This window comes from Myodes glareolus, chromosome 1, assembly GCF_982192425.1.
Source record: "Myodes glareolus chromosome 1, mMyoGla1.1, whole genome shotgun sequence".
Classification (NCBI taxonomy): Eukaryota; Metazoa; Chordata; class Mammalia; order Rodentia; family Cricetidae; genus Myodes; species Myodes glareolus.
Window position 1 is genome coordinate 47,517,497 of NC_142026.1, and position 27,834 is coordinate 47,545,330.

The following is a 27,834-nucleotide window of genomic DNA, read 5'->3' on the forward strand; positions in this document are numbered from 1 at the left end:
ATACAGACATTACAAAGTAACAAAAACAGTGACTACAAATGGTTTTATAAGAGTTCCCAACAATCTCGCCCTTCTCTGTTCACGTCTGTAAATTCCTCTTCAACCCTCTGCAACCTCATGTGCTGGAGAAGCTGGCTGGTTTGCTGGTATCAAGCCTGCGGCTCTGTGTGCTGGAGAAGCTGGCTGGTTTGCTGGTATCAAGCCTGCGGCTCTGTGTGCTGGAGAAGCTGGCTGGTTTGCTGGTATCAAGCCTGCGGCTCTGTGTGCTGGAGAAGCTGGCTGGTTTGCTGGTGCCGAGCCCGACCCTTCTCCTGGTGCACCTCACTCTCACCTCTTTCGTGCAGCAGGAAAAGGACAGCTGCTTCCTGGTGCCTGATGTGGCATCACATGACCTACATACAGCCTGGCTGCTCTTTTCCTGGCTTCTGCACCCAGATCCTCACAGTGCGTTTAGTGGAGTTTCAAGGGTGTGCTGCAATTCTTGGCAGAGAGGATTCAACTGCCTATACATCAAACCCATCAGCACTGTGGGTCGGGAGCAAGACCATGGCTAAGTCACTGTTGGCATGAGTGCCGTAGGACAGATCTCACCACATGAGAGGTTTAAAGTTCTTTTAAACATTTACTTTCTGTGTGTGTGTGTGTGTGTGTGTGTGTGTGTGTGTGCTCGCGCGCACACACAAGGGCACATGCATGCGTGTCACTGTGCATGTATGGAGGTCAGCTGGTTCTCTCCTTCCACTGTTCGGGCTCTCAGGCTAGGGATCAAGCTCAGGTCATTAGGCATGGCAGCAAACACTTTTTACCAAGAGTCAGCTCACTGGCCCTAGGGAAAAGTTTTCTGTTGTAAAATATAGCAAATATTTACTTTCTAAAACCAATGTAAGATGGTTTGAAATTAAACTTTTACAGTGGCTTGAATGTGAGCTGTTAGAATTCTATACTGCAATGTTTACTCTCTTTATATAAAACAGATAAGCAATCCAAGGCACGGTTAGGAGAGGCATAAGGACAGAGACCTGGTGGACTTGAGACTGGCAGGAGAAAGCCGCAGCTCCTGGTACCCGTCTTCTCTACCACTTTCAAAACCACAGGCACCAGGCCTTCTGTCACAACTACAGCTCTTCCACAACTCCTCTGGACCCGATTCTCAGAGGACTAGAGTTCTACTGTTCCCATGGAAAAGACATACACTACCAGGCAACAAACAGAAAAGGTACAGTTACAATAACATAATTTAGCATGTTCTTAGCATACTTGACTCATGACTTCTGCACACTTCATGACTTACTGAGTAATTTCCATGTCCTCCTAGTAACTAAATTGCTTTGGTTTGCATTCCTTCTCCTTCTTTAGAACATGCAGTTCATACACTTGACAGTCTTACTGCCATAGTCGATACACTCTGGACCGATGCACTCACAGCAGGCGTTATGAAACCAGCGGTATTTGGATGCTCCCATGGACTCACAGGATATTTTACACTGATGTATGGACATGCAGTCATCAAAGTAAACCACAGTGCACATGTGCTCTGAAAAGGAAGAAAATGCAGACTTCAGCACAAGCGAGAAGATCCCGCCACTCAGTTAAATCACACTAGCAGCTGTTCGCTTAGTTCTTATTGCTGATCAGCACATGACGAGAATGAGGGGAAAAAGACCTTCATTTGCTAACTGTGTTGACAGCTCTTCAGACACAGAAGGCAAAGACATGAAGGTTAGATTATCTGGCCAACAACCATCTTTGAAGCAACAAGACAGCTTCCTAAACTGACGTTTCTCTGAAGACATACTTCTTTAGTCCAGGCAAGATTGAAAAATACTGTCCTAAGGTCGTACTGGGAATTTGTACTGAAGCAAGCAATCCAAACAGCGCAAAGTGATCAATACACACTAGCAAGCAGATGTCACTAACAAGATCGCCTACTCTGCTCTCCCACAGAATGGAGTTTTTTTACTCTACAAATTGTTAATCCCATGCGGCTTCTTAGCTGAGATCTAACAGAACACAAACAAATCAAAGACAATGAAAACCATTCACAGAGCATTAAGGGAGAGTGGATGATCAGAGGTTAAGGGTTTTGGTTTCCCCTGAGGTAGGAAGAGCAGGCTGTGGCTGTTTTGGAGACAGGGTCTCTTGCTTATGCAGTCAAGACTGCTCAAGACACTTGCTCCTGCTGTAGCCATCTGCTCCTGGGATCACACGCATGTGCCACCTTGTCTGGCTGGCACTAAGTTATCTTTTTAAGACCTCTAACGAATAGAGAGAAGGCCTAGTAGAAAACACTGGACTTGTGTTAAGGGGAATAAAAAGCAAAGCTTCTAGGCCTTGAAGGACAAAAGCCTTGGAGTATCCATGGGAACAGAGCAAAGGCCCAGGAGCAGTGGCACATACATGCTATCCCAATATTTGGGAGCTGGGGCGGAAGGATCATGAGTTCAAGGCTACCCTGGGCTACACAGTGAATTCTAACACACATTAAACCGTGTCAAAGAAAGAAACAAAGAAAAAAATAGTGGGTAAAGTACTTGCCATGCAAGCCTTGTTTGATCCCTAGAGCCCACCCCACAGAGCCTCACACAATGTGTGTCCTTATCATATATGCACAATTATAATAAACAATTCTTGTTTACTAGCAATGAAGAAAGCTGGGAAGTGGTGAGACACCGAAACAGTCGAGCAGAAGGACTGACAGTGAGCGACATTTGCGACACTCAAACACCGACTGACTAGGCCCTATTAAATTCATCTCATACTTTATCCAGTGTATATTTACTAAGTTCCTCCCATGGGCTAGCCATTGCAGACTCAAGAGTCCAAAAAGTCCAAAGAGCTAGGTAAAAAGTAAACCTATCAGTTCAAACCAAACTGCAAGGGTCTGTAAAATTGAGGGTCTCCTGGTAAGGAAGAGGAAGAGGCACCAAGGTTTCCAGAAGCTGACTTCTGTCTACCACTGTCATGAATCTAAGACATTACTGAGCAGAACTTATGAATAATACATATTTATGATGGTCATTATATTTCAATATGAGAAAATAGCAAAGCATCAAGTTCTACATTTCCAATCTTTCCCAAAGCCTAGCATTTGATTTACAAAGCAATCTAACCTGAAAGGAGGTAAGAATTCATGCTGTCATTTAACAAAACCATTTAGCTTTTATTGTTAACATGCAAAGTCCCATTTTATCTTCATCAGATTACAATGGAAGGCATAATAAAGAGACTGGTTAGAAACAGAGTTCACATAACAGTGTTTGCACACACTTCATTTAATGCTTTAAGATTCAGCTGCAAGCCAGGCATGGTATGCACAGCTGTAGTCCCAGAGAGGACTGCCACAGGTTCAAGGCCACCCTGGTCTACATCTTAGACCCTGGCATAAAAAAACTAAAACAAAAGCCATATCAATTGTATTTCACAAATGCCTTATTCTTCTGCTGTAAACTGAACTGAAAACATTAAGACTTTGTCATAGCTATAAGCTCTCTATACTCCACAATTATAATATGTTCTATTCTCACTAGTAAATGTTCTTTGCTAAGGTTCTCAGATGGTGATCCACAATCACATCCCCGCAGAGAACGGGGTGGGACAGTTTATATCTGTAAATGAGATGTCCATGATACCAATTTGTCCATAGAATTGTAACTGACAGGCAGAAAGAAGGAAAAACCCATCCTGTATAAACCCAACCTGATTTCATCCCAGAACCCACAAGTGTGACGGTGTGTGTGCTCACACTCAGAAGCACATACACACATAATAACAAAACAAAAATAAATTAGCTGATGACCTTGGCATCATTTGTAGCACCAATGCATCATTTGCAAACACCTAACTTATGAGGAACCTCGAGAGTCACCTGACACCAAGCACAGATGCCATGGAATAAAGAACAGTTAATATCTCATTCAAATAAAAGCAGAACTAGGAAGTTACTCATTTTCCAACACAGCCTTCATGCTGATGTGTCTCCTCATTTACCATTTAAGACTACACAAATTCAAACTTAAAAGATGCTCCAAAAGATAACCTGACGTATGTGTCACGGACCGCAGGGCAGACCACAGGGTGGATAGGTACCTTTGTCGCTGGGATAAGGGGCATGAACATTGTTGCTGGGAACAGACACATTTTGGTGGTGTGGCTGGTTCACAGTTTCTAAAAAGGAAACTAAATTTTCATGGTGTGAGAGCTCCTCTGCCACAGGGAAGGAGACGATGTTCCAGTTCAGCTGGGTGTCCCCCTCCGTGAGCGCCCTGAACAGGGAGGGGATGGGCTCATGCAGCTCCTCCACTGTGCTCTTTGAGGTGGGAGGTGTGTCGCTGTAATTCCGAGGGTTACACATGCCTGGGGAGACAAAGGGAACAGAAGTTTACTTTCCTCACTGGTTGTAACGATTTGGGGTTCTGCTAACGGCCCGGAAGCAAGGCTCTGTGTGCTAACACCGGGATTTCTAGCGTTACGCATACATGTTCCCCAGACGTTTTCCCCTGAAAGGACAAAAAGTAATGGGAGCCACCCACCAAGCAAACTCACAGGACTCTGGAGTGTGATTCCAGGGCTTTGGCAGTACAAATACAGTGAGCCAGGAATGCACATGCACAGTTGTGTGTGTGTATATGGATGTTCTGACACAGATGCAGGCTTGCCTTGAACTCATTATATAGCCCAAGTTGGCCTCATGTTTTTGGCCATCCTCCTGTCTCAGTCTCCCACATGCTGGGATTACAGCACTTGCCACCACCGGTCAGTTGGAATGATGCATTTCAAGTCATTAGAGTCAAGCCTGTAAAGTCCAGCAAACTCACCTTTAAAGTGAAGAAATAAATGAAATCACCTAGGACAAGGATAAACTAAAGCAATTTATGGCTGCTAAAGGGATTTCACGCCCACTGTATACAGGTACTGCAACTTCTTTGTCCCCTGATCTGTGCACAGACATCTAAGCTGGTCCCACATCTGTGGAGTGCTTTAGTAGCCTGATACACACGTGCCTCTATGGTACTAAGCTTAGGATTATTGGGCACAGAACAAAGCATCAAGATTTTTTTTTTTGAGAAAATATTATGCTTCTCAAATACATATTTGAAAGTCTGAAGGCCCAGTTTCTCCTTCCTCTTGGCCTCAGCCTGCTGTCTCCAAGGTCACCAGCATGGGGTTTGTCAACAGCACTTAACTGACCTCTCAGTTGGCGCTACTCCTTCTCCAACCCATGTTCTTCCCTCGTCTGCCCTGTCTTATTTCATTGGCCCTCTAGTACACCTTTTAAAGAATGGTGTGTGATGTACCTTCTTCATCTCCCTCAAATGGAAATGTAAAATTTCTTTTTTTAAAGCCATAAAGGTTGGGAGTGGTGGTGTATACCTTGGATCCCGGCATTTGTGAGGCAGAGGCAGAGGCAGAGGCAGATGGATCTCTGAATTCCAAGCTGGCCTATTACACAGTGAGCCCCAGATCGTGAGCCCCAGATCATGCTGGTCTACACAGTGAGACCTTGTTTAAAAAGGACAAAGACACAAAAGGGCTAAGTCAGGAGAGGAGCAGTAGGAGCGGAGAACAAGAGACTACGTCAGAGGTGCTAAGTATGATAAAAATGTATTACATACATGCATGAAAACATCACAAGGAAACTTTGTTCTGTCTTACATGTTCACAAAACCGGGGTCACCGATCCAGTAATACTGATGAGTTGGACTTATGAGTTGGCAGTGCGGACTTAATCCTTGGACATGCACCTGCCGGCTCTCCTCTATCCCCCCACTTCCTTTTTTTCTGGTTTTTTTTTTTTTTTTTTTGCTTGTTTGTTTTTGTTTTACAAGACAGGGTTTCTCTGTAGTCTGTAGCTTTGGAGAATGTCCTAGAACTTACTATAGACCAGGCTGGCCTTGAACTTTCAGAGATCTACCTCCTGCCTCCTGAGTGCTGGGATTAAAGGTGTGTGTCACCACCACCTGGCCTTTTTTACCCTCTCTTCCTTCTTTGTCCTCCCCTCCCTCTCTCCCTACACTGGTTTCAAACTTGTGAAGCCACAGATTCCAACCTCAGCCTTCCAAGCTGTAGGTATCCTCTCTCTCTCTCTCTCTCTCTCTCTCTCTCTTTCTCTCTCTCTCCCCTTTGGCAGTGGGTAGTGTAATCTCAACAGGGTCTCATGTTACACATGTGCTCTGTCACAGAGAGTCCCTTCTTTTTCCTTTTCTCTTCTTATTTTGATCATTTGCTTATTTATTTTGTAGAGATAGAAAGACACTGAACTCATTCTGTAAGCCCACCCATGCCTTAAATTTGTGATACTCCTGCCTCAGCCTCCAGGCCTCAGGCCTTTGCTACCAGTCCTGAATTCTGAAAAATTCTTCTTGAAGGGAGTTGGAGAAGAAAGCTTGTTCGACAAAGTGTGCACAAAGGCACACACAGCTGAGACAGAAGAAAACAGCTGTGCTCTAACTTGAGCCCTCTCAGAGGTTGTACCCCCACTATGGTAGAGAGATTTCAAAACAACAACATCAATAAAATCTTCCACTACTGAGAGGGGCTGAGAGATGACTCAGTGGTTAAGAGCTGTTCTTGCAGGGGACGCAGGCACAACCCCATCACCTACATAGTGGCTCAGGATCATCGGTAACTGCAGTCCCAGGTGACCCAACACCCTCATCTGGTCTCCATGGCAACTAGTATAAAGAAAACATTTATAACTTGGGTGGCTCGCTTACAGTTTGAGAGGTTCAGACTGTTATCATCATGATGGGGAACATAGTGGCATGCCAGTAGACATGGTACTAGAGTTGAGAGTGTCACATCTTCACCAGAAGACAGCAGGGAGTCAACTGATTGTCAGAGTGAAGCCTGAGAAAAAGACCTCAAAGCCTGCCCCCACAGTGACACACTTTCTCCAACAAGGCCACACCTCCTAACAGTGCCAGTCTTTTTGGGGGCCATTTTCTTCCAAACCACCACAAAATTTAGTGTAATTGGCCCCTATAAGCTAATAGGATCATGTCCCACCATGATGATAATGGAATGAACTTCTAAACTGTAAACCACCCTATTAAATGTTTTTCATTACAAGAGCTGCCTTGGTTAGCTGGGCGGTGCTGGTACATGCCTCCAAACCCATCATTTGGGAGGCAGAAGCAGGCGGATCTCTGTGAATTCAAGGCCAGTGTCACCTACAGAGTAAGTGTCAGGACAGCCACTGCTACACAGAGAAACCCTGTCTCAAAAAAACAAAAAACATGTTCACAGCCAAACATACAGGCAAAACACCCATATAATAAAAATAAATGAAAAAGATTAAAAACTAAAAATATTCTCCATTGATTCCTCACTCCTACACTTCTTTTCTAATCTTTCATTTAAACTATTTTTACATAATTATATACACATAATATACAATAATTCTCTATATACTTACCTTATGCAGTGTTTATTTACATATATGGTACACTTTGTGCTGGCTAGTTTTATGTGAATTTGATACAAGCTAGGTTCATCAGAGAGAAGGGAGCCTCAATAGAGAAAAATGCCTCAATAAGATGAGGATGTACAGTCTCAAAAACTAAACCAAACCAAACCAAACAAAAAAAAAACACCAAAAACAAAAGATGAGGCTGTAGGCAAGACTGGTGACGGATGGGGAGGAGGGCCCAGATCACTGCCGGCGTTATCACCCTGGGCTGGTGGTCCTGGGTTCTGTAAGAAGTAGGCTGAGCAAGCCATGGGGGGCAAGTCAGCAAGCAGCCCCTCCACGGCCTCTGCACCAGCTCCTGCCTCCAGGACCCTGTCCCGACTCCTGCAGTGGTAAGCTGTTCTGGCCATGGTGTCAGAGCACGGCGGTGACGACCCTGACTGGGACGCACATACACTGAAGTCGGAGGCAGCGCACAGTGGCTCACCCACACAGTCGCAGCACTCGTCCCACAGCGCCCCGAGGCACAGCATGCACTCCTTACAGCACGGGCAGCTGCCTTCTCCCGGCCGGCACTGGCAGAGCTCCTGGAGATAAGACAGATTCCAAATGATTAGAGATACAACTCTCCGAGCAAAAGAATAACCCACAGTATTTTCATTTATAAAAATTTATTCCTGATGTACTTTTTATTCAACAACAAAAAGTTATTGTCGTCATGGTGTCTCCTTACAGCAATAGAAACCCTAAGACACATAGAAACACAGGTAAAACACCCATACACATAAATTTTTTTCCAAAACAAAACACCAATATCCTTTTAAATTTGTTACTTTGGAATCTGGCTTCCACAGGTACCAGACACAGAGACACACAGGTATATCCATGTGCATGCATGGCATATAGACATGCTCCCCACATTAAAAAAAACAAAACAAAAACACCAATATGCGTTACAGTTGTTAGTGTAGAGTCTGGTGTGGTGGTATATGGTTCCAGCTCTCCAGAGGCTGAGCTAATTGGATTGCAATTTCAAGGCCAGCCTGGGCTACATAGCAAGACCTGGTCTTGAACAAATAAGAACACATCAAATAGCAAGAGCCAGTGATGTTGCTTAGTAATGAAAGCACTTGCCTAATGAGCATGGCCCTGAGTCCAATCTCCAACACTGCAAACCCCAAAAACTAGGTGAATAAAGATACAGCCCCGCAGTGGAAGGCTTGCCGAGCCAGTAAAGCTGTGCATCCATCTTCCAACACATCACTTCCAGTTTGATTTTTATTGATACACTGAAACAGTGTGCTTATCGTGGAAGATTATTTATAAAGACTGTAACAAATATCTTCTCTCTTTGGACTGTAACTTCATGATCTCTCCAATTATGGGAGAGAGGCTTTAAACTGAGTCCATCTTCTGGGCTGGGCGTGGACTAGCAGCAGCTAGCATGTGCAGTGAATGTCTGGATAACAGAGAATGGAGCCCATCAAACAGATGCTGAGAGGGCATCGGAACAAAGGGACTGGGAGGACAGCTGCAGTGTATGAAGATAGCAGAGCAACTCAGAGAAAAAGGACCCCAGCCCCAGCCATGGCCTCCTAATAAAGGGACATAGAAGCCATGAGGCAAGCCTGTCATCCTGATAAAAAAAGACTATGGACTCAACCCAGGGACAAGCTTGAATCCACTCAGGGGATTTCACGGACCAGGACTCCTCTGCAATCAAGAGGGCTTCTCACTAACTCACTTAGCTGACCTATGCTTGATGACCTAACACATACAAACATGTATCGTGTAGATTCTGTCGAATTCTGTATCCTGAGGATGTAGTTCTGCTATCAGACATTAGGAGGCACAGCTAGGCCTGAGAGCGTGACATAGCTCTGTGAAGCTTACAAGCTGTCCTCATGCCTCAGAAAGAAAACAGCAGAACCAGCGCAGAAACCTAATACAACATGAGAACAGAACGCCGTGAGAGCAAGCTCCCTGGAAGCCCAGGGAAATGAGAATTATATAAAGCTTTATAACTTCTTCCCCCATAAAACTCGTGTCCTGTCTTTGGAGCAAGAGTGCACTTTCTGAGCATACATACACACATACACATACATTCACACATGTGTAAGTACTTAAAGACCATCCACCTAATGCTGATTCCTTGGTTTTTACTTTTACAAAAGCTGCCCTTGGCCAAAGACATAAAGTTTCTTTCAAATTCATATATATATATATATATATATATATATATATATATATATATATATATATATATATATCTCCATATTCATTGTTCTTGCAGAGAACTTGGATTCAATTCTTAGCACGCGCATGGTGGTTCATAACCACCTGTAACTCTTTCCCAGGGACATGATGCCTCTTCTGACCTGTGTGGGCTCCTGCCCTCACATGGTGCACAGATACACACTTAGGCAAACACACATATACACATAAAATAAATATTAAAAAACTATATCGTGTCTTTCACACAGCTTATAAATGGTAGCTTACATTACACAAATTTGCATATACTATGCTAAATCAATGACTTCCATTACGGAAATTTTGGCATGGACGTGTGTGTACGCATGGGGAGGCCTAACAGTGACTTCAAGTGTCGTCCTTAATTGCTGTCCATCCTATATGCTGAGGCAGAATCTATTGCTGGGCCACAGCTCTTGGTCTCGGCTCATCTGACCAGTCAGCTTGCTTCTGCCTCCACTTCCCACACTCTGGGACTTCGGGCAAGACACCACACTCACCAGGGGATCCGAACACCAGTTCTCATGCTCACAGGGTAAAGGCTTAACTCTCTGATCTACCTCCCCAATCTTCCAACGCATGTCTAATAAAACAGTGGCAATATAATATCCTGATAAACAATAAGCAATGCACTATTATCAACACCTTTGACTATCTTGCATGGCAGTTCGTCTCTGTGGTCAAACTCAGAAAACCGCCTTCGCTCTCCTCTTACTCTCTCCTGTACCCTGTCAGCGTCCTTGTTACTATCTGAACGAGGGGTTACTGTGTGACGCTGCCCTGAGCGACAGGATTACAGACGTGAACCGCGAGGCCTTGTTCTTTATTATCGTTTTCAAAACTTCATTGGTCCACTTTTAAAAACATAAATGAATTTGAAAATTCTCCACTTTTTAAAAGAAAAAATGTAGAGTTAAAATGTGGGATTTTCTTTCAACTGGGCTATTTATATATTTCACCAACCTCACTATGAATAAACTTGAGTCAAATGGAACATGTGACCAAACCAAACACAACATTCACAGAAGTCCAAAAAAGAAAGTGACTCAAAGCTTCCAAGTGTTTTCTGTGGCCGCGTTCCCCAGAGCTCTTACGTCGGTCCTGTCTAAGCACGGCGCCACTCCTGGAGCTGTGTGCGCCACCCCTGCCTCACAAGCTGCAGTTGGGGCGGATTAGTCTCGTTTTTCAAATGAAGGTATAAAATGCACACAACATTCAATTAACAAGTGTCTAAGATTTGACTCTGGTTTGAGTTAGACATTACTGCTTCATACAATTTGGAATGAGAAAAATAAAGCTTGTTTCTGTCCAGCATTTCAATAACTAGTTATTAGTCTTTCTTGGAGAAAAATCAGCCAATGCTCAGATAAAAGTCTTCAAGTCGTTTAAGCAGAAGCACCTTTAACTCTGACAACTGAACTCAGTCACAGGTGCTTGCCCAAGCTTAACCATTGTTTGTACAGGCGGTATTATCAGCTGAGAGTTAGACCAGAGACTGAAATCCAGTACTTAATTCTTTCATGGCTTCAGTTGCTTAATGGCAACATCATCTGTTGTCCACGCTGAAAGTCTTGGAGAAAGTACAGTGCTTCCTGTACTTTCTGAGTATGACCCTGAGTTCACGGTGCCACCATGATTCTGACTCGCTCTGTAGACCAGGCTGACCTTGAACTCACAGAGACCTGCCTGCCTCTGCCTCCCGAGTGCTGGGATTAAAGAGGTGTGCCACCACTGCCCGGCAACTAAATTAATTTCACAGGGAAATAGGCTGCTAATTAAGTGCAGAGAAATGCTACATAACAGAGAGCCAGTAAACTAAAATAGTCATTACAGATCTCTAAATAGAAGTTCGAGTGTTTTCATGAAATATGCTGACATCATCCTAAAAATGGCTGCGTATTACCTAAAAGTACTTACAAATCAGTGAGCTTTTCCCATTCTTCACATACACATACACGCAGACACACAGACACACATGTACCTCCCTCTGCCCCCTATTCAAAGGCCCATATATTGAAAGCTTCATCCCCCACCCATGGAGCTAGTTGGAAGTGGTGGAACCTTTACGGGGTGGGGCCAATGTTAGAAAGTAAGGTAACTGGGGTAATGTCCTTGAGGACTATTGGGACTTCAACTCTCCGAATTCTCTTTGCTTCCCTGCTACAATGAGGTTACTAGGCCTCCTCCAATCTCATGCTCACACCACAGGCCCAAACAGGATGGGCCACAGACTGAAGCTAGGACAGGACAGCATACACACACACACACACACACACACACACACGTATATATGTATGTATACCTGTAACCCAGGTGGATTGGTTATTTTCCTCACTGTGATATGTGGTGGTTTGAATGACAATGGCCCCCACAGGCCCAGAATGTTTGGTCCGTCCCTGTTAGTGGAACCGTTTGGGAAAGACTAGGAGCTGTGGCTCATTTTGGTTCACAGGTCGCCATGGTACGGTTGGCATGAAGGCAGCTCTGGGGCAACAGTGACATGCAACTAGAACACCTCTGAGCAGAGGAGAGGGCATGGCATGCTGGCTTTCTCCTTTTCCTCCTACTCTGTCTGGGCCCCTAGTCTTCTGGATGGATGCACTGCTAATACCCAGGGCGAGTGGGGTGTCTCCCTTCTGTTTTCCTCTCTGGAAATGCGCTCAAAGACATGCCCAGAAGTTTGTCTCCTAATAGGTGATTCTAAACCCAGCAAGTTGACGATGAAGAGTAACCATCACACTACAGAAACTGATTATTGGACGTATTCTGTCACAGTGATGGAGAGCTAACAGACCATGATAGACATACAAGTGATCCAAATTTTAATTTATTTACTTTTATTGATCTGAATTTTAAATGTTATTTACAGTTTATTTTAAATCACATTATTCATTTATCTAGAAAGTGTATGTGTATCCCAGGTATTAAATTCAGGTCATCAGGCATGGTGGCAGGTGTTCTTACCCCCTCAAATATCTTACCAGATCTAAAACTTCTTTTTATAAACGTATCAAAACAGCCAGATGATGGTGGTGCACACCATTAATCCCAGCACTCAGGAGGCAGAGGCAGGTGAATCGCTGTGAGTTTGAGGCCAGCCTGGTCTACAGGGAGAGTGCCAGGACAGCCAGGGCTACACAGAGAAACCTTTTCTCAAAACCAAAAAAAAAAAAAAAAGAATAAGAATAAGAAGGAGGAAGAGAAGGAGGAGGAGGAGGAGGAAGAGGAGGAGAAGGAGGAGGAGGAGGAGAAGGAGAAGGAGAAGGAGAAGGAGAAGGAGAAGAAGAAGAAGAAGAAGAAGAAGATGAAGAAGAAGAAGAAGAAGAAGAAGAAGAAGAAGAAGAAGAAGAAGAAGAAGAAGAAGAAGAAGAAGAAGAAGAAGAGCAACAAAACAGTAAAGATCTAGTCAAAACAACATCCTTTATTCAGAGAGGGTGACTGCAGCGCACCCGAGCAAGGGTGTACACCAAGACTACCACTTGCTTCATGTTTAAAGCAAGACTTCTTTGCAGTCAGAGCAGTCAATGTTTATCTTTTTTTATATAAAAGATAAACATTTATATAGGGACCACCCTTATGCCTAGCAACTTGCAGGAGTGGCTGGGATGACCGCACACTGCCTTGACTGTTTGCGACCATCCTGGTAAAAATATTTACACGACCACGACCTTCCAGGGAAACAATTTTCTATCTGTTACTCCAGGAGGCACAGAGGACTAAACAGAGGCAAATGTCCTAGCATCCTCACAGCCGTCATCTCAGCAGGACAGATGCTGTTCAAATCAAGCCAATAGAAGAAACCGAAGTTTCTTAAGGAGCAGCTTGTTTTAAACCTCTGTATCATTATTTCCTGGGTTGGTTTTGTTGTTGTTGTTGTTTTGTTTTTCTCCTCTGACTGCTGAGGACTGAACCCAGAGCTTTTCACAATAGGTAAGCTCTCAGTGGCTCGGTGACACTTCTGGAGATGTCACATTTGTGTCACTTAGCCACATCCCTAGACCATATCTTTGTCTTTCTTTTTTTAAAAAAATTATTACAAATTTTTGTTATTTTATGAATATGGGTATTTTGCCCACATGTATGTCCATGTGCCACGTGTGTGCCTGGTGCTCACAGAGGCAAAAATTAAAGTATCAGATTCCTGGGGCTGGTTGTGAGCTGCCACATGGTGCTGGAAATCAAGCCCAGGTCCTCTGGAAGAGCAGAAAGTGCTTTTAATTGTTGGGCCATCTCTCCAGCCCCACATCTTTTTCTTAAAGTACTCACCCTCCTAGTTCAGCTTATTAGTCATTTCTGCGCATGCTACTTAGTGAGTTAAAGAGGACAGCTATGATCACCCACACAGCAACGTGTCTTGTGCTCTGCAGACCACAGAAAAGTGCTTCTGTAAAGACAGCTCAGTGCGCTCACAGAAAAGCAAAGCTGCAGCAGTTCTTAACCATGCAGGACAGTCAGCTACGTAAAGAATATCTTCACAGGCTGGAGGGATGGCTTGGTGATTACTGGCTGCTCTTCTAGAATACCTGGATTCAGTTACCAGCACCCACGTGGTGGCTCACAACCATCTGTAGGACCAGTCTCAGGGGATCTGACTCCTCCTTAAACCTCTGTGGCCACCAGAAATGCATGAGGCAGGCAGATCTCAGTGAGTTTGAGGCCTATCTACAGAGAAACCCTATCTTGGAAAAAAATTAAAATGGAAAAAGAAATAGTAACAAAAGCTTGTTACTTAGTCATATAGCTAAAGTCACCAAAGAAAGTAAACAGAAACAGTTACAAAGCAAAGCTGGCTCTCCAGGGAATGGAAAAGAGCAGGAGAACTGAGTCAAGGAATTTCTCACTTCACAGTTAACATTTGAAGATTCTTATTTTAAAAATATTTTCTTGCATTTATTTATGTGCATATGTGTATGTGCACACACACACGCGTGTGTGTGGCTATGTGGAGCGAGGGGCTAACTTTTGGAAGTTGACCCTCTCTTTCCACCAGGGTCCCAGGGACTGAACTCAGGCCACCAGTCTAGGCTTGGCAGCCTAAACCCCTATGTGATCAAACACATAATAGCTCTTTTCTTTCTTTAGATCAGCACAGAACTAGCCAGAATTTGGAAACAACCTAAATGTCCTTCAATATATGAATGGATAAAGAAAAGGTGATACATTTATATAATGGAGTTATTACTCAGCTGGTAAAAAAAAATGAAATTCACAGGTAAATGGGTGTAACTAAAAAAAAAATCATCCTGAGTGAGGTAACCTAAGACACAGAAAGACATATGATGAGTGCTTTGCTCAGCCATCAACAGAGACTCTTCCCCCTCCTCCCCGCCCCACAGCAGTTGGGAACAAACTCAGCCAGACTTTATGCAGAGAGTGAGAGACCTTAGAGTACTCAGTCCTAACTGGGATGTCTTCATCAAAACCCTCTCCTCGGGGCTCAGGGAACCCTGAGGAAGAGGAGGTGGACGAGTACAAGAGTCAGAGGGGATGCGGGACACTAAGAAAATAAGGCCCCCTAAATCAACAAGATCTCTCTACATATGAACTCAGAGAGACTGAGGTAGCATACACAGGGTCCTGGAGCTGGAAGGAAGGAAGATACATGCCCCCCCCATCCCTAACCCAGAAACAATCTCCAACTGATAAACACTTGTAAAAGAAAATTTGGTTTCCCCTAGTGCAACTGAAATGCCCTAGACTCTATGAAGATGATCCCAAGGAAGACCTCCAGTAACGGGGGATACGGAGTCTCTACTGGTCATCTCTTGAAGCCAGGTGAGCTTTCCACTGGTGGGACTAGGTTACATCCAGCTGAGTTGTTGGCAGCTTCCAATAACTCAGGGAAGTTGATTCCAAGGGGATCCCATGGAAACTCCCCCTGCCAAAACTCAGGCTGTTGCTAAGAAAAAGGGTTGCTCTCCACAAACTGACAGCACCCCCCGCCCCTTTGCCAAGGACAATGCCCACACAACTCATTGAACATGGACAAGTTGAACTGGTTCCTACATGGAGCCCTCATTCCTATATAGGGCTCCTATTATATTCCTAAAAAGACTAGAATATAGTCTTTTTGGTACAGAAAGGCTACTTTGCAGGACACCAACCCAGCCACTAAATCTTTGGCCTACAATCTATCCTGCCTGTAAAATAGGCTAGGGCAATGGTGGAAAAGAACTTGTGGGAGTGGCCAACAATGTCTGATCTGATCTAAGGCCAACTCCACAGAGAAGGAGCTCATACCTGACACTGCTTGGGTAACCATGAACCAGAGACTAGATAGTCCAGAGACCTAGGGCAAGACCAAATACCACTGATATAATAATAATAATGTCAACAAAATGATTCCTAATGATATTCTGCTCTACTCATAGATCAAAGTCTTGTCTAGTAATCATCAGAGATATTTCCTCTCTGTAGGTGGGAACAGATGCAGAAACCCACAGCCAGACATTATATGGAGAGAGACTAAACTGGAGGTTTCCATAAAATCCCTCAGAGATCAGGGAAGCCTGAGGAAGAGGAGGAAGAAGAAAGATGGTAAGAGCCAGAGGGGATAGAGAACAAGAGAACAGGGCCCTCTGAATCGACCTACCATGGCTCACGTGAGCTCTCGGAGACCGAAGCAGCAAGCACAGGCGTCTGTAATGGGTCCTCTGAGTAGATGATAGCCATTAGCTTAGTAATTTTATGGGACTCCCGACTTTGAGAACAAGCGGGTCTCCGACCCTTCTGCTCTTGGGACCCTTTTCCTCTATTGGGTTGCTGTGTCCAACTTCAATATGATAGTTTTCTCTTTACTTTATTACACTTTCTTTTGTCATGTTTGGTTGTCATCTCTTAGAAGCCTGTTCTTTTCTTTTCTTTTTTTGTTTTTTTGAGACAGGATTTTTCTGTAACTTTGGAGCCTATCCTAAAACTCACTCTGTAGGTCAGGCTGGTCTTGAACTCACAGAGCTCCTCTGGCCTCTGCCCCCCGAATGCTGGGATTAAAGGCGTGCGCCACCACCACACAACGCCTGTTCTTTTCTAATGAAAGACAGAAAGGGAGTATATCCAGAGGAGAGGGGAAATATTTATTTATACAATATTCTGTCTGTGTGTCTGCCTGCAGGCCAGAAGAGGCCATCAGATCTCATTTCAGATGGTTGTGAGCCACCATGTGATTGCTGGGAATTGGACCTTTGGAAGAGCAGGCAATGCTCTTAACTGCTGAGCCATTTCTCCAGCCCCAAGAAAAAAATTTTAAAGTATTTTAAATAAAGAACAGTGTGTGTGTATGTGTGTGTGTGTGTGTGTGTGTGTGTGTGTGTGTGTGTATTCACACACAGGTACACACTGCATAGAAGTTAGGGTTAACCTTGGTGACTGTTCCTCAGAAGTCCTCTACCTTTGTTTCTGAAGCAGGGTCTCTCTCTCTCTCTCCCTGGGCCTCACAGATTAGGATGGAGTGGCTGCCAGCGAATCCCAGGACCTTCCTGTGCCCACCTCTTGCACTGAGATTACAAACACTCATCACCACCCATGGCCACTGCACACAGCCTTTATGTGCAGATGACTGAAGCCGAGACCTCATGACTGAAGGATTCCTGTTAACTCTTTTAATCCACATGAGATTTACTTTTGATAAGGTTTGAGGTAGAGACATGCTGTTTATCTAGGCTAACCTTCCACAGTGACTTGTAAGGCCAGTCCAACATAAGATCCCTTCTTAGTCTTCAGTTTTCACAAGTGACTCCTCAGGGTCTGCCAGGTAATCTTTTTACATTATGATACTGATGGAATAGCTATGTTAAAAAGTTCTTGAGGGCTGAGGGCTGGCTCAGCAGGCATGAGGCTCTGGGTTCCACTTGTAGCATACATGTAAAAAGTAGGGTATGGTTGCTTGCAATCCCAGTACCGGGGTACAGAGACATTACTGGCTGGACAGCCTACCCTATCAGCAAACCTCAAGTCTCAGGAAGTTACCCTGCCTTAAAAACAGGGTGGGAGCTCCTGAGTACCAACACTCAAGGCTGACACACATGCACATATACATATACAGACAAACATACACACATACAAGTTCTTATCTATTAAACATGCAGATTAGAATTATGGATAAAACAAAATGGGGATTGGCCTGAAATTGCAACAGAGCTAAGGTGAAAATGGCATAGAAGAGACAAACAAGATAATGACAGCTGTCATTCTAACTGTGGATGAATGGTTCATTGTTCCTCTCTCTGTACATACTTCAGAACGTCCTCAGAATAACCTGGGCTGTGGAGACAGCTCCCTGGGGCTTGGTGGCCACTAGCCTAGCTCCAGGTTCAGTAAAAGACCCTGTCTCAATGGAACAAGGCAGAGAGGGACAGGATGCCTGACATCCTCCTCTAGCCTCCATGGAGTGGTATTTTGTTAGTGTTTTAACAAATAAAACTTGCCTGAAGATCAGAGTGTGGAGAAAAGCCACTAGAGGCCAGAGAGTGGTGGCACACACTTTAATCCCAGAGTCAGGAGACAGAGGCAGAGGGATCCCTGTTAGTTCAAGGTCACACTGGGCTACACAAGATTGAATCTGTCTAAAAGAGAAACAGAGCTCACACAAAGGTGATCCCAGCACTTGGGAATCACAGGCCTTTAATCCCAGCACTAGGGAGGTAGAAACAGGAGTGACATGACTGGACAGAGAGAGGAATATAAGGCGGAAGGAGACAGGAGCTCAGCACGGTCTGAAGACACAGTCTGAAGATCGCCCCTTCCGTCTGGGCGTCGGTAGAGGTTAAGGGTCTCTCTAGTGGCTAACCCCACTGCTTCCCTGATCCTTCAGCTTTCACTCCCTAGTATCTGACTCTGGGTTTTATTTATTAAGACCAATTAGAATTCATGCTACACCTCCACACAAACAAGGACAAATGCACAAATGTGCACCTACAACACACATACACATACCACATATATGTGTACCTCCAATACACATACATACACCACACACATGTGCACCTACAACACACATATACTCACATGTGTACCTATAATACACATACACATACATACACCATACACATGTGCACCTACAACACACATATACTCACATGTGTACCTATAATACACATACACATACACACACCACACACATGTGCACCTACAACACACATACACACACACACACACAAATATATATATACACATGAAGGAAGACATAAAAAAGTTAGTCAGCTAATAACAATTTTCTCTAGTTAGATGTTTTGATTTGAAAGGTAAAGTAAAGGTTCTATCAGAGTACGAGATTAACATACCCAAAGTTCCAATTACTAAGGAAAAGGAGGAAAATATCAGGAATAGGTACAAACAACCTTTGCTCTATAAAAACTTAAGATGGTGTTTTCAAGTGGGAATTACAGCCAAAGTCAGCTGACTCACGCTACACAGAAAGCTAATACAGACTGTGTGGCTCTCATCCTTAATGTGCAACCTGAAAGGCTCAAAACTCTAAAATGTACTGACCACTAACATGACATCACAAGTGGAAAATTCCACATCTGACAGAAACGCTAAAAATACTGCTCAAGATCCCCCTCAGGCAATGCAAGATATACATGAAATATAAACATATTTTGTCTTTAGATTGGGTACCATTACCAAGGCACCTGAACACACCACACACACAAACTTCAATATCTAAAAAAATTCAAATATGAAACATTGTTGAGTGTAAACATTTCACATAAGGAATATTCAACCTGTGCGCACAGTTATTTCATTTCCTAGGCCACAGCCAGCACCTCCAATGGAGGCTACAAAAGACAGGCACCCCAAAGGAAAGACTGGTGATGGGATGGGAAGAGAGGCCATGTAATTCATCACTATCACAGCGGCATGGAGAACGGTAGCCAGTATGCTGAGTGAAAAAGTCATGGGCTCTGGAGACAAAAACAGACCAAATCCCACAGCTATTTCCTAGCTACATGAACCTCACCAAATATGACTTACTGTCACTTTGCGCCTCAGGAAAACGGGAGGTAACTATCTGATCACCTGGTTTCCATTGGAAAGGATAATTTCCAAATACCTGGAAGGAGATTCAGTAATCCCAGCCCGCAAGCTTGTGAGCAAGCCTGACCCAGAACCTCCCAGCCGCACTGCTTCCCAGACCCACGACCTCAGAAGCTTCAGGAGGTGATGCACTTTTGCCTGAGGTTGCTAGGTTTTGATATCATCTGGTACACAGCAACCAAAAAATAATACGGTACATGTAATAATTTGTCTATTAATTGATAGGCTAAAAGTTTTCTAAATATAGTTATTAAGACACCACCATGCACGGTAGATTATAGAGACTAGCGTGTTCATCATGTACAGCAGCATGCTTACACAGCAGAATAGCACATTCTAGATCGAACTTCTTAAACCCAACCTCAGTTGGATGGAAGCGAGCCATAGAGATAAAAATCTAAAGATCAGCACCTCAGGTCCTGGCCCAAAGTTCAGATCATATACTCTGGCTTTGATCTATTCCACAGCATCTGCCTGTCCACAGTGTGTCCAGTACCGACAAAAGCACCGTTTACCCTACCTGGATGAGGCACTTGCTCACATCGCTGGCACAGAGAGCTTTGTTACAGCTCCGTGACACAGGGAGACCCATCAGGAACACCAGGGAGGCTAGGGTTAGCACAGCATAGTGTGACTTCATGGTTCTTCAAAGAAGCCCCTCAGTAACTGCCAGGAAGCTAAAAACAAAACCAAACACACAAAAACTGTAACTTAAAGGCGAGTGGCAGGTCACAAAATCAAACAAGCAAAAAAAAAAAAAAAAAAAAAAGAAAGAAAGAAAAAAGAAAAGAAAATCCCAACATAGGCCAAGAATTAGTTGCTTGTGTCAAAAACCTCGAGGAATCATTTGAAGATCATTCTCAAAGATTACTTAAATATTCAAAACTTCGGGCTTGGGTGGTTATCCTTAAAGAAACCTAGAATACTAGGTTTCTACTACGACACAGGCATGAAAAAAAAATTACAGTGAACACGGAACATGGCTAACGCCCAGCAATCTGAAAGCATTGCCAAATGCACCGCTACTACGCAAATCTCAACTTTAGACTTTAGTCAAATTCAATTCCAGTATTTAAACGCATATAAGAACTGTTTAAAAATTATGTGCGTGTCTGTGTGTGCATGCACACTTCGGTTCTGGTGCTGCTGGAGGCCAGAAGACAGTGTTGTATCCCGGAGCTGGACTTAACAGGCTGGGTGGCCTGCCAGATGTGGGTGCTGGGAACTGAATTCAGGGCCAGAGGGATGGCTCAGCAGTCAGGAGTATGTACTGCTATCGCAGAAGAGTTTAGTTCTGGGGCAGCTCACAATCATCTGAACTTCAGCTCCAGGGGGAGAGCAGCTGAGACCTCTGACCTCCTGGGACACCTGTGCACATACACATAATTGAAAATAACAAAAACACATCTTCAAAAAATCAATACTGTATTATTTTAATGCATTTTAAAGTCTCTGTGTATGTGTATACAGGTGCTGCTGGAGGTGGAACTTAGGGCCTCACGTGTATGAGGCAAGGTTTCTACCACAAACTATAACGTCTGTTCCAATTTTAAAATGATAGTATCAAAACAAAACTGTAAATGAAAATTATCCTAATGATTATCTCATTTTGTCAGTAAATACTTCAGAGAGAGAAGTGGAAGCCACAACCATTCAAATAAATGTACCAATAACAAATGCCAATAAATTATTAATTACATTAAGAATTGCAGATAAACATGAAAATATTCTTTCTGTTAGTACCATAGAGTCCTCCATTACTAAGGGATTATAGTACAAATAGAAAATAAAGGGGGAGGGAACCAACACAAATTTTCACAGGGGTTATAATTTGAGGCTGCCAAGTCGGCTAGGTGGGTAAAAGCATTTGGCTGGTCAATTCTATTCCTCAAACTCCTAATGGAGAGAGCTGCCTCCCTCCAGAGTTGTCCTTTGACATACCATGGCACAGGTGCACAGGTGTGCAACACATGCACACACTAAGATTCATAAGATAAAAACTTACAAGATATAATTTAAGGCTAAAACACAAATTCCCAATAAAATCAATGAAAATAGATATAGCTGGACCTGGTGAGACATGCCTGTAGCCCCAGCATTTGGCAAACATGGCAGGAAGATAATGAATTGCAGGGCAGCTTTACTTCCAAATTAAATAAATTAAAAGTAAAGATAAAAATAAGGGACTAGAGAGATTGGTGTTTTAAGACCACTTGCTGCTCTTGTAGAGGACTGAGTTCAGTTCCCAGCACTCATATCTGGCAACACTCACAACTGCCTGTAAGTTCAGCTCCGGGAGATCCAACGCCCTCTTCTGGCCCCGAGCAGCACCAGGACGGAAATGTGCATACACACACAGATATGCACTTACATTTAAAAAAATAATAAAAGTAAATCCCCTCCAAACAATAAACTACAATTCTTGCATAGGGAGGAGGGTTAAGAGGTGGACCCTGCAGGTCAGAAAATGATGGGACGGCACTCCACTCGGGGCTTTGTAAAACTCAGTTTTGAAACAGAAAGTCCTGGTGCTCCTGACCGCGGGCACAAAACATTCCGCAGGAGACCGTTAGTAATCCAATTTTCTCGCTCGCTCCCCCCGCCGACCAGTCGTGTCTGTGGGCAACTTGCCCGCAGCTGCTGCGCCCCCGCAGTCACCGACACATCCGGCTTCCCACAAAAGTTCGCTCGCCGACCCCCTCCCGGAGCCAGGTGACCCCGGTGTTCCTCGGAGGGAGGGGTGTCGAACGCCGGCGCCCGGACCCGGGGATCCCGGAGACGGCGAGCACCGCGGCCCTTTGTCCCCGCCGCTAGGGCCTCCCGGCACCCGCTCCCTCGCCAAGTGCCGCGGCCTGGCCTCCGAGGCGCCCTCCCGCCCGCTCGCGCACCCGCCCGTGCTCACCGTGGCCGCGGCCTCCTCCCGGCGGCCGAGCTTCCAAGTCGCTCCCGCAAGCTCCGGAGCCGCCAACACACAGGCCCGCCCGCCCCTTAGCCTCTCCCCGCCTGCCCGTCCACCCGCGCCGGCTCGCTGGCCACGCCTCCCGGAGCTCGGCTGGCCACGCCCTCCAGACCACTCCCCCAGGTGTGTGCGCTTGGCCTGGCGCGGAGCCTGGACCCCGCCCGCGAGCCTTCTGGTCGGCTGCCACCTGTTGGACCGCTCGCCTCTGGCTCCAGCGGATGTGCGTTTTAGCAACCCCTTCTAAGAGAGCGCTGTCTTCTCCCCCTTAATGGATGTATGAAATGAGGCACAGGACCGATTAGTGGAACAGAGCTGACGTTTGACATAAGAAGCGAGGTTCATTTTAAACACGTGTTTGCCTTGGGATTATTGGATAAGGATCTGTCCCATACTTCAGCCAGTAACTCATGAAAAATTTCTGAATCCTTTAAGTGCCTGGCTCTACCCTTAAGTCAAAATGGAGAGAAGGCAACCATGAATTTTGATCGGGAAGATTTCTTAGGTCTGGGAAGGAGACCAACAGGAAGCCTCAGATGGAAAGGGAGTTTCAGAAATGTTGGCTTGATCAGTCATTTCAGCTTGTACTTAAGGAAGATGGGGTTTATTCCACCAACAGAACATAAATAAAAGCAATCTACTATTCCATTTAGTTCTTTACCGCAACCTAGGAAATTGCTTTTTCAGCAATATTCCAGAAACGTTGACTTGGAGCCCACATGACCCTCTCACTTTGGGAATGGCCTAGTGTAAAACCCTCAACACAGGAAGAATTGTTTCCACTCTTCGTGATTTACTGGACGGCGGCAGAATGGAAACAGGTGATTTACTGAGACTATAGAAATAGCTTATTAGCTAAGAGGTGGCTCGTGTTGTTGATATTTTATTTTTGTATAGTAAGTACAGGCTTTAAAAAAAATGGGGGTTGAAGAGATGGCCCACTTGGTAAAGTGCCTGCCATACAAACGTGAGGACCTGGGTTCAGATCCGTAGTGTTCATGTAAAAACATCAGTTGATGTTTGAAGCCCAGCCTTGGGAAGAGGTGGAGACAGGAGGATTTCTGGAGCTCACTGAAGCTCCAGGTGCAGGAGAGTTGTTGACGGTATGCCTTTGGAGGTTTTCTTTGATTGTTGTTGTTATTTTTTTTCAAATTTATTTATTTATTAAAAATTTCCACCTCCTTCCCACCTCCCTTTACCCTCCCCCTCCCTCTCCAGTCCTAAGACCAGTCAGGGTTCCCTGCCCCTTGGGAAGTCCAAGTCCTCCCTCCATCCAGGTCTATGAAGGTGAGCATCCAAACAAACCAGGCTCCCACAAAGCCAGTCCATGCAGTAGAATCAAAACCCAGTGCCATTGTCCTTGGCTTCTCAGTCAGCCTTCATTGCCAGCCACGTTCAGAGTGTCCATTTTGATCACATGCTCCATCATTCCCAGTTCAGCTGGCCTTGGTGAGCTCCCATTAGATCAGCCCCACCGTCTCAGTGGGTGGACACACCCCTCGTGGTCCTGACTTCCTTGCTCATGTTCTCCCCCCTTCTGCTCCTCATTTGGACCTTGGAGCTCAGTCCAGTGCTCCAATGTGGGTCTCTGTCTCTATCTCCATCCATTGCCAGATGAAGGTTCTATGGTGATATGCAAGATATTCATCAGTGTGGCTATGGGACAAGGCCAGTTCAGGCACCTTCTCCTCTGCTGCCCAAGGAACAAACTGGGAACATCTCCTTGGCCCTGGAACCCCTCTAGAGTCAAGTCTCTTGCCAACCTAAAATGGTTCCCTTAATTAAGATATTTACTTCCCTACTCCCATATCCACCCTTCCTCCATCCCACCCATCCCATTCCCCAAGCTCTCCCCAATCCTCCCCTTCTCTCTTCTTTCTACCCATCTCCCCTTATCCCCCGCCCCATGCACCCAACTTTTGCCTGGCAATCTTGTCTACTTCCAATATCCAGGAGGATAACTATTTGATTTTTTTGGGGGTTCACCTTCTTATTTAGCTTCTCTAGGATCACGAATTATAGGCTCAATGTCCCTTGTTTATGGCTAGAATCCACTTATGAGTGAGTACATTCCATATTCATCTTTTTGGGTCTGAATTATCTCACTCAGTAAAGCGTTTTCTATTTCCATCCATTTGCATGCAAAAATTCAAGATGTCATTGTTTTTTTACCGCTGAGTAAAACTCCAATGTGTATATGTTCCACACCTTCTTTTAACCATTTTTCTATTGAGGGGCACCTAGGTTGTTTTCAGGTTCTGGATATTACAGAATTCCATTAAGGAATTCTGGCTGTCCTAGAACTTGCTAAGTAGAAAAGGCCTACCACAGCCTCCCAAATTCTGGGATTAAAGATGTGTACCCCTATGCCTAGTGCCTCATGTCAGGACACAGAGATGGACTCTTCTAAGAAGAGTGTGTCTCTTCTTAGCATGACCATGTTGGAGACATCTCTTTTCTCTGCTTTTCATGCTTTTCTGACTCTTTTACTAGTGTTTGGAGGACAGGGGGCCAAGGCTAGCTTGTTAGGGCTGCTAGTGTTCAGGACTTGACGCCAACAATTCTGGTAACTTGGGGGTGGGTGGGGAGATATATCAAATGATTTAACAGAAATATAACAAGTGGAGGGAGGATCTTTATGTACCAATGAGTTAGTCATTGGTTATTGCTAAACCTGTAAATCTGATAATCTTATGCCCAGGTGCTTTCATCTGTGAAATGGAGATTAAAAACCATGTATGCAGATTAAGTTTCTGTCCTGTTCAGTCCCAACAAAACACACAGAGTCTTATATTATTTATAAACTGGTTGGTCTATTAGCTCAGGATTATTATTAGCTAGCTCTTTCAACTTAAATTAACCCAGAATACTTATCTATGTTTAGCCACGTGACTTGATACCTTACTCAGTAAGGCATTCTCATCTTGCTTCCTCTGCATCTGGCTGGTGATTGCAGACAGAGCCTTTCCTCTCCCAGAATTCTCCTAATCAAGTCACTTTGCCTATATTTCCGGCCTGGATACTGGCCAATCGGTGTTTAATTAAACCAATACAAGTAACAAATCTTTACAGGGTACAAGAGCATTATCCCACAGCACATGTATTTGGTAAGAGAATGTTTAGAGCTAAAAGAGACCATGTCAACTGCCCAGCACACAAGCACCTGCCTCATCTTCTGGCTGCCTGTGTGAACTGAGGAGGGAGAGGGATGAATGGGCTTGGCAGAGTATCGGGGTGAGGTATGTCTTCAGTCTATGACCACTATGAGGTATCCACATGGAGACCACAATGTGTGGTCAGACATGAAGTCTGGCACTCAGACAGAGGTCTGGATTAGTGATTCAAATGAGGTGTGTCAGTGACATTGAATACCACGTAAGGGGGTGAGTTCCAGAGGGAGTTCCAGAATGAAGGTAGAAGACAGAGTGATGGGGAAGTCTCTAAGGAAAAGGCTGTTGAGAAAGAGGAGAAAGAGATGCTGTTCTTGGCCCCATGCCAAAACCATCTCCAATAGAGAGAGGCGTAACACACAAGCCCTGGGACTTTCTATGATAGGCCAAAATAAAGAGGCTCAAATTTCCCACTTCTCCAACCTTGAGGTATCAACTTGCTGAATGTCCCATTCCTTAGCTCATAGTATGTTTTTTTTTCTTTTCTTTTTATCTTTTCATGTGTATGCATGTGTCCATATATGGTGACATGTGGGTGAGGGCACATGTTTATGTGTGCACGTGGAGGCTCAAAGGCGAGGTCTGAAATCTTCCTCGATCACTCTTCCATCTTCATCTCTTATTATTTTGTCCCCACTCCCCACCCCGCCTGAGCTGAGGACCAACCCAGAGCCTTGTGCTTGCTGGGCAAGCGCTCTACCACCGAGCTCAATCCCCAGGCTCTCTCAGTAGAACCCAGAAATCCCTCATGATGGCTCATTTCCTAGGCAGCTTGCTGGGGGCGAGGAAGGCTCCCTTTTCTGTGCCTTCCGGGACTGGAATTACAGGCAGGCCCCTGTGCCAACCTGTAAATGGATGGGTTCTGGTGACCTGAATGTGGGTCCTCTCGCTTGCACAGAAAGTTGGCTTTAAAAACTGAATCATCTCAGCCCCACAAATTGTTCTTTTAAAGGCAGGCCTACATGAAGAGGGGGGAAAAAAAAAGAAGGTAAGGCAGTGGAATGAATTCCACTGGAGACAAAGCCCTGAGGACAGCTGTGCTGATTCATCTTCTTTTGACTTTGTGATGGGCGTTATATGACCCTGGGGTTGTGCAACGGCAGTACGATGAACCTTCTGATATTCCGCCTGGGAGCTGATTATGGAAATGCAATCTCTGATATTTATCGCCAGGAGCATGAGTGTAATTGTTTGGCTTTGAAGCAGATGCTGGAGGGTAACAGCAGACAATGGATCTAGCTGAATTTGAACCAGGAAGAGGAGGAGTGGCTTTGATGAGACTCCAATAATAACAGCACTAATACAGCCAGTCTGCATCAGTGGAAGGGTCAGGAAGGGTCTTCCAAAACACAATCCAGTCACTCCCCAGAGAGCTTCCAACCCTGGAAGAATCCAAGAGAGCATCCAGGGGCAATGCAGCCCCACTCCCGTAAAGGGTAGCTGAGAAAGGGGAGTGAGGAATGCCTGAGAGCTTGTGGCCAAGACAGAGTGGTAGTCAGGTCCCAGTGTGGATATGTTCATTGAGCACTCATTTACTGAGGACTCGATGTGGAGGAGGCTAGACCTGATGGTACAGAGACAAGGATATCAAGGAGACAGCTACAAGCAAATAGCCGTGAAGAAGCCAGGAGGAGGAGGATGTGGTCAAGCCTCCAACAAAAACATCAACACTCTGTGGTAAAACAAGAGGCTGGCTGGCTCTAACTTGATTCTTAAGCATTCGCCATTCTGTCTCTCAGCCTTCTCCACTACAAACTGGGGTCTGATATTACAGTCAGTTCTCTGGACTGAACCCAAGTAAGGCTCTGTCCTCAAGTCTACAGTGAGTGGTCTCTCTGTTTTCATTTGTATCTAAAATCCTAAGTCACAATAGAGAGTGGAGTTAGAGCATGGGGGTGTATCCTATGCTGGGAACCTGACCATTCATGGTCTCCATAGCCCCATGTCTGAAGCAAGATAGGTGTTCAAGTGTTTAGTTAAACTCGTATCTCCACAAAGAGATGTATGACTCT

At 44.8% G+C, this 27,834-nt stretch overlaps 1 protein-coding gene across 2 annotated transcripts; it reads right to left on the reverse strand.

Moving 5' to 3' along the window:
- Positions 1-200: 200 nt before the first annotated feature.
- Twsg1 (twisted gastrulation BMP signaling modulator 1) lies at positions 201-22,727 on the reverse strand. Of its 2 annotated transcripts, XM_085695827.2 has the most exons (6): positions 22,599-22,727; positions 20,968-21,064; positions 20,217-20,373; positions 7,896-7,995; positions 4,087-4,353; positions 201-1,534 (listed from the first exon to the last, which is right to left on the reverse strand). In XM_085695827.2, exons 3-6 carry the CDS (start codon positions 20,334-20,336, stop codon positions 1,353-1,355), a joined length of 669 nt encoding a protein of 222 aa, XP_085551953.1. In that variant the 5' UTR covers positions 20,337-20,373; positions 20,968-21,064; positions 22,599-22,727; the 3' UTR covers positions 201-1,352. The 2 variants fall into 2 exon arrangements, with proteins under 2 accessions (XP_085551953.1, XP_085551946.1); XM_085695820.2 differs by lacking the exon at positions 20,968-21,064 and having other exon boundaries at positions 22,599-22,715.
- Positions 22,728-27,834: the final 5,107 nt, after the last annotated feature.

Excerpts from the sequence above, each read along its gene's own strand:
- Twsg1 (XM_085695827.2), bottom strand. The coding sequence starts at position 20,336 with ATGAAGTCACACTATGCTGTGCTAACCCTAGCCTCCCTGGTGTTCCTG. Across the intron at positions 7,996-20,216 it reads TGAGCAAGTGCCTCATCCAG|GAGCTCTGCCAGTGCCGGCC; the intron begins GTAGGGTAAACG and ends TCTTATCTCCAG. Across the intron at positions 4,354-7,895 it reads CGAGTGCTGCGACTGTGTGG|GCATGTGTAACCCTCGGAAT; the intron begins GTGAGCCACTGT and ends TTGTCTCCCCAG.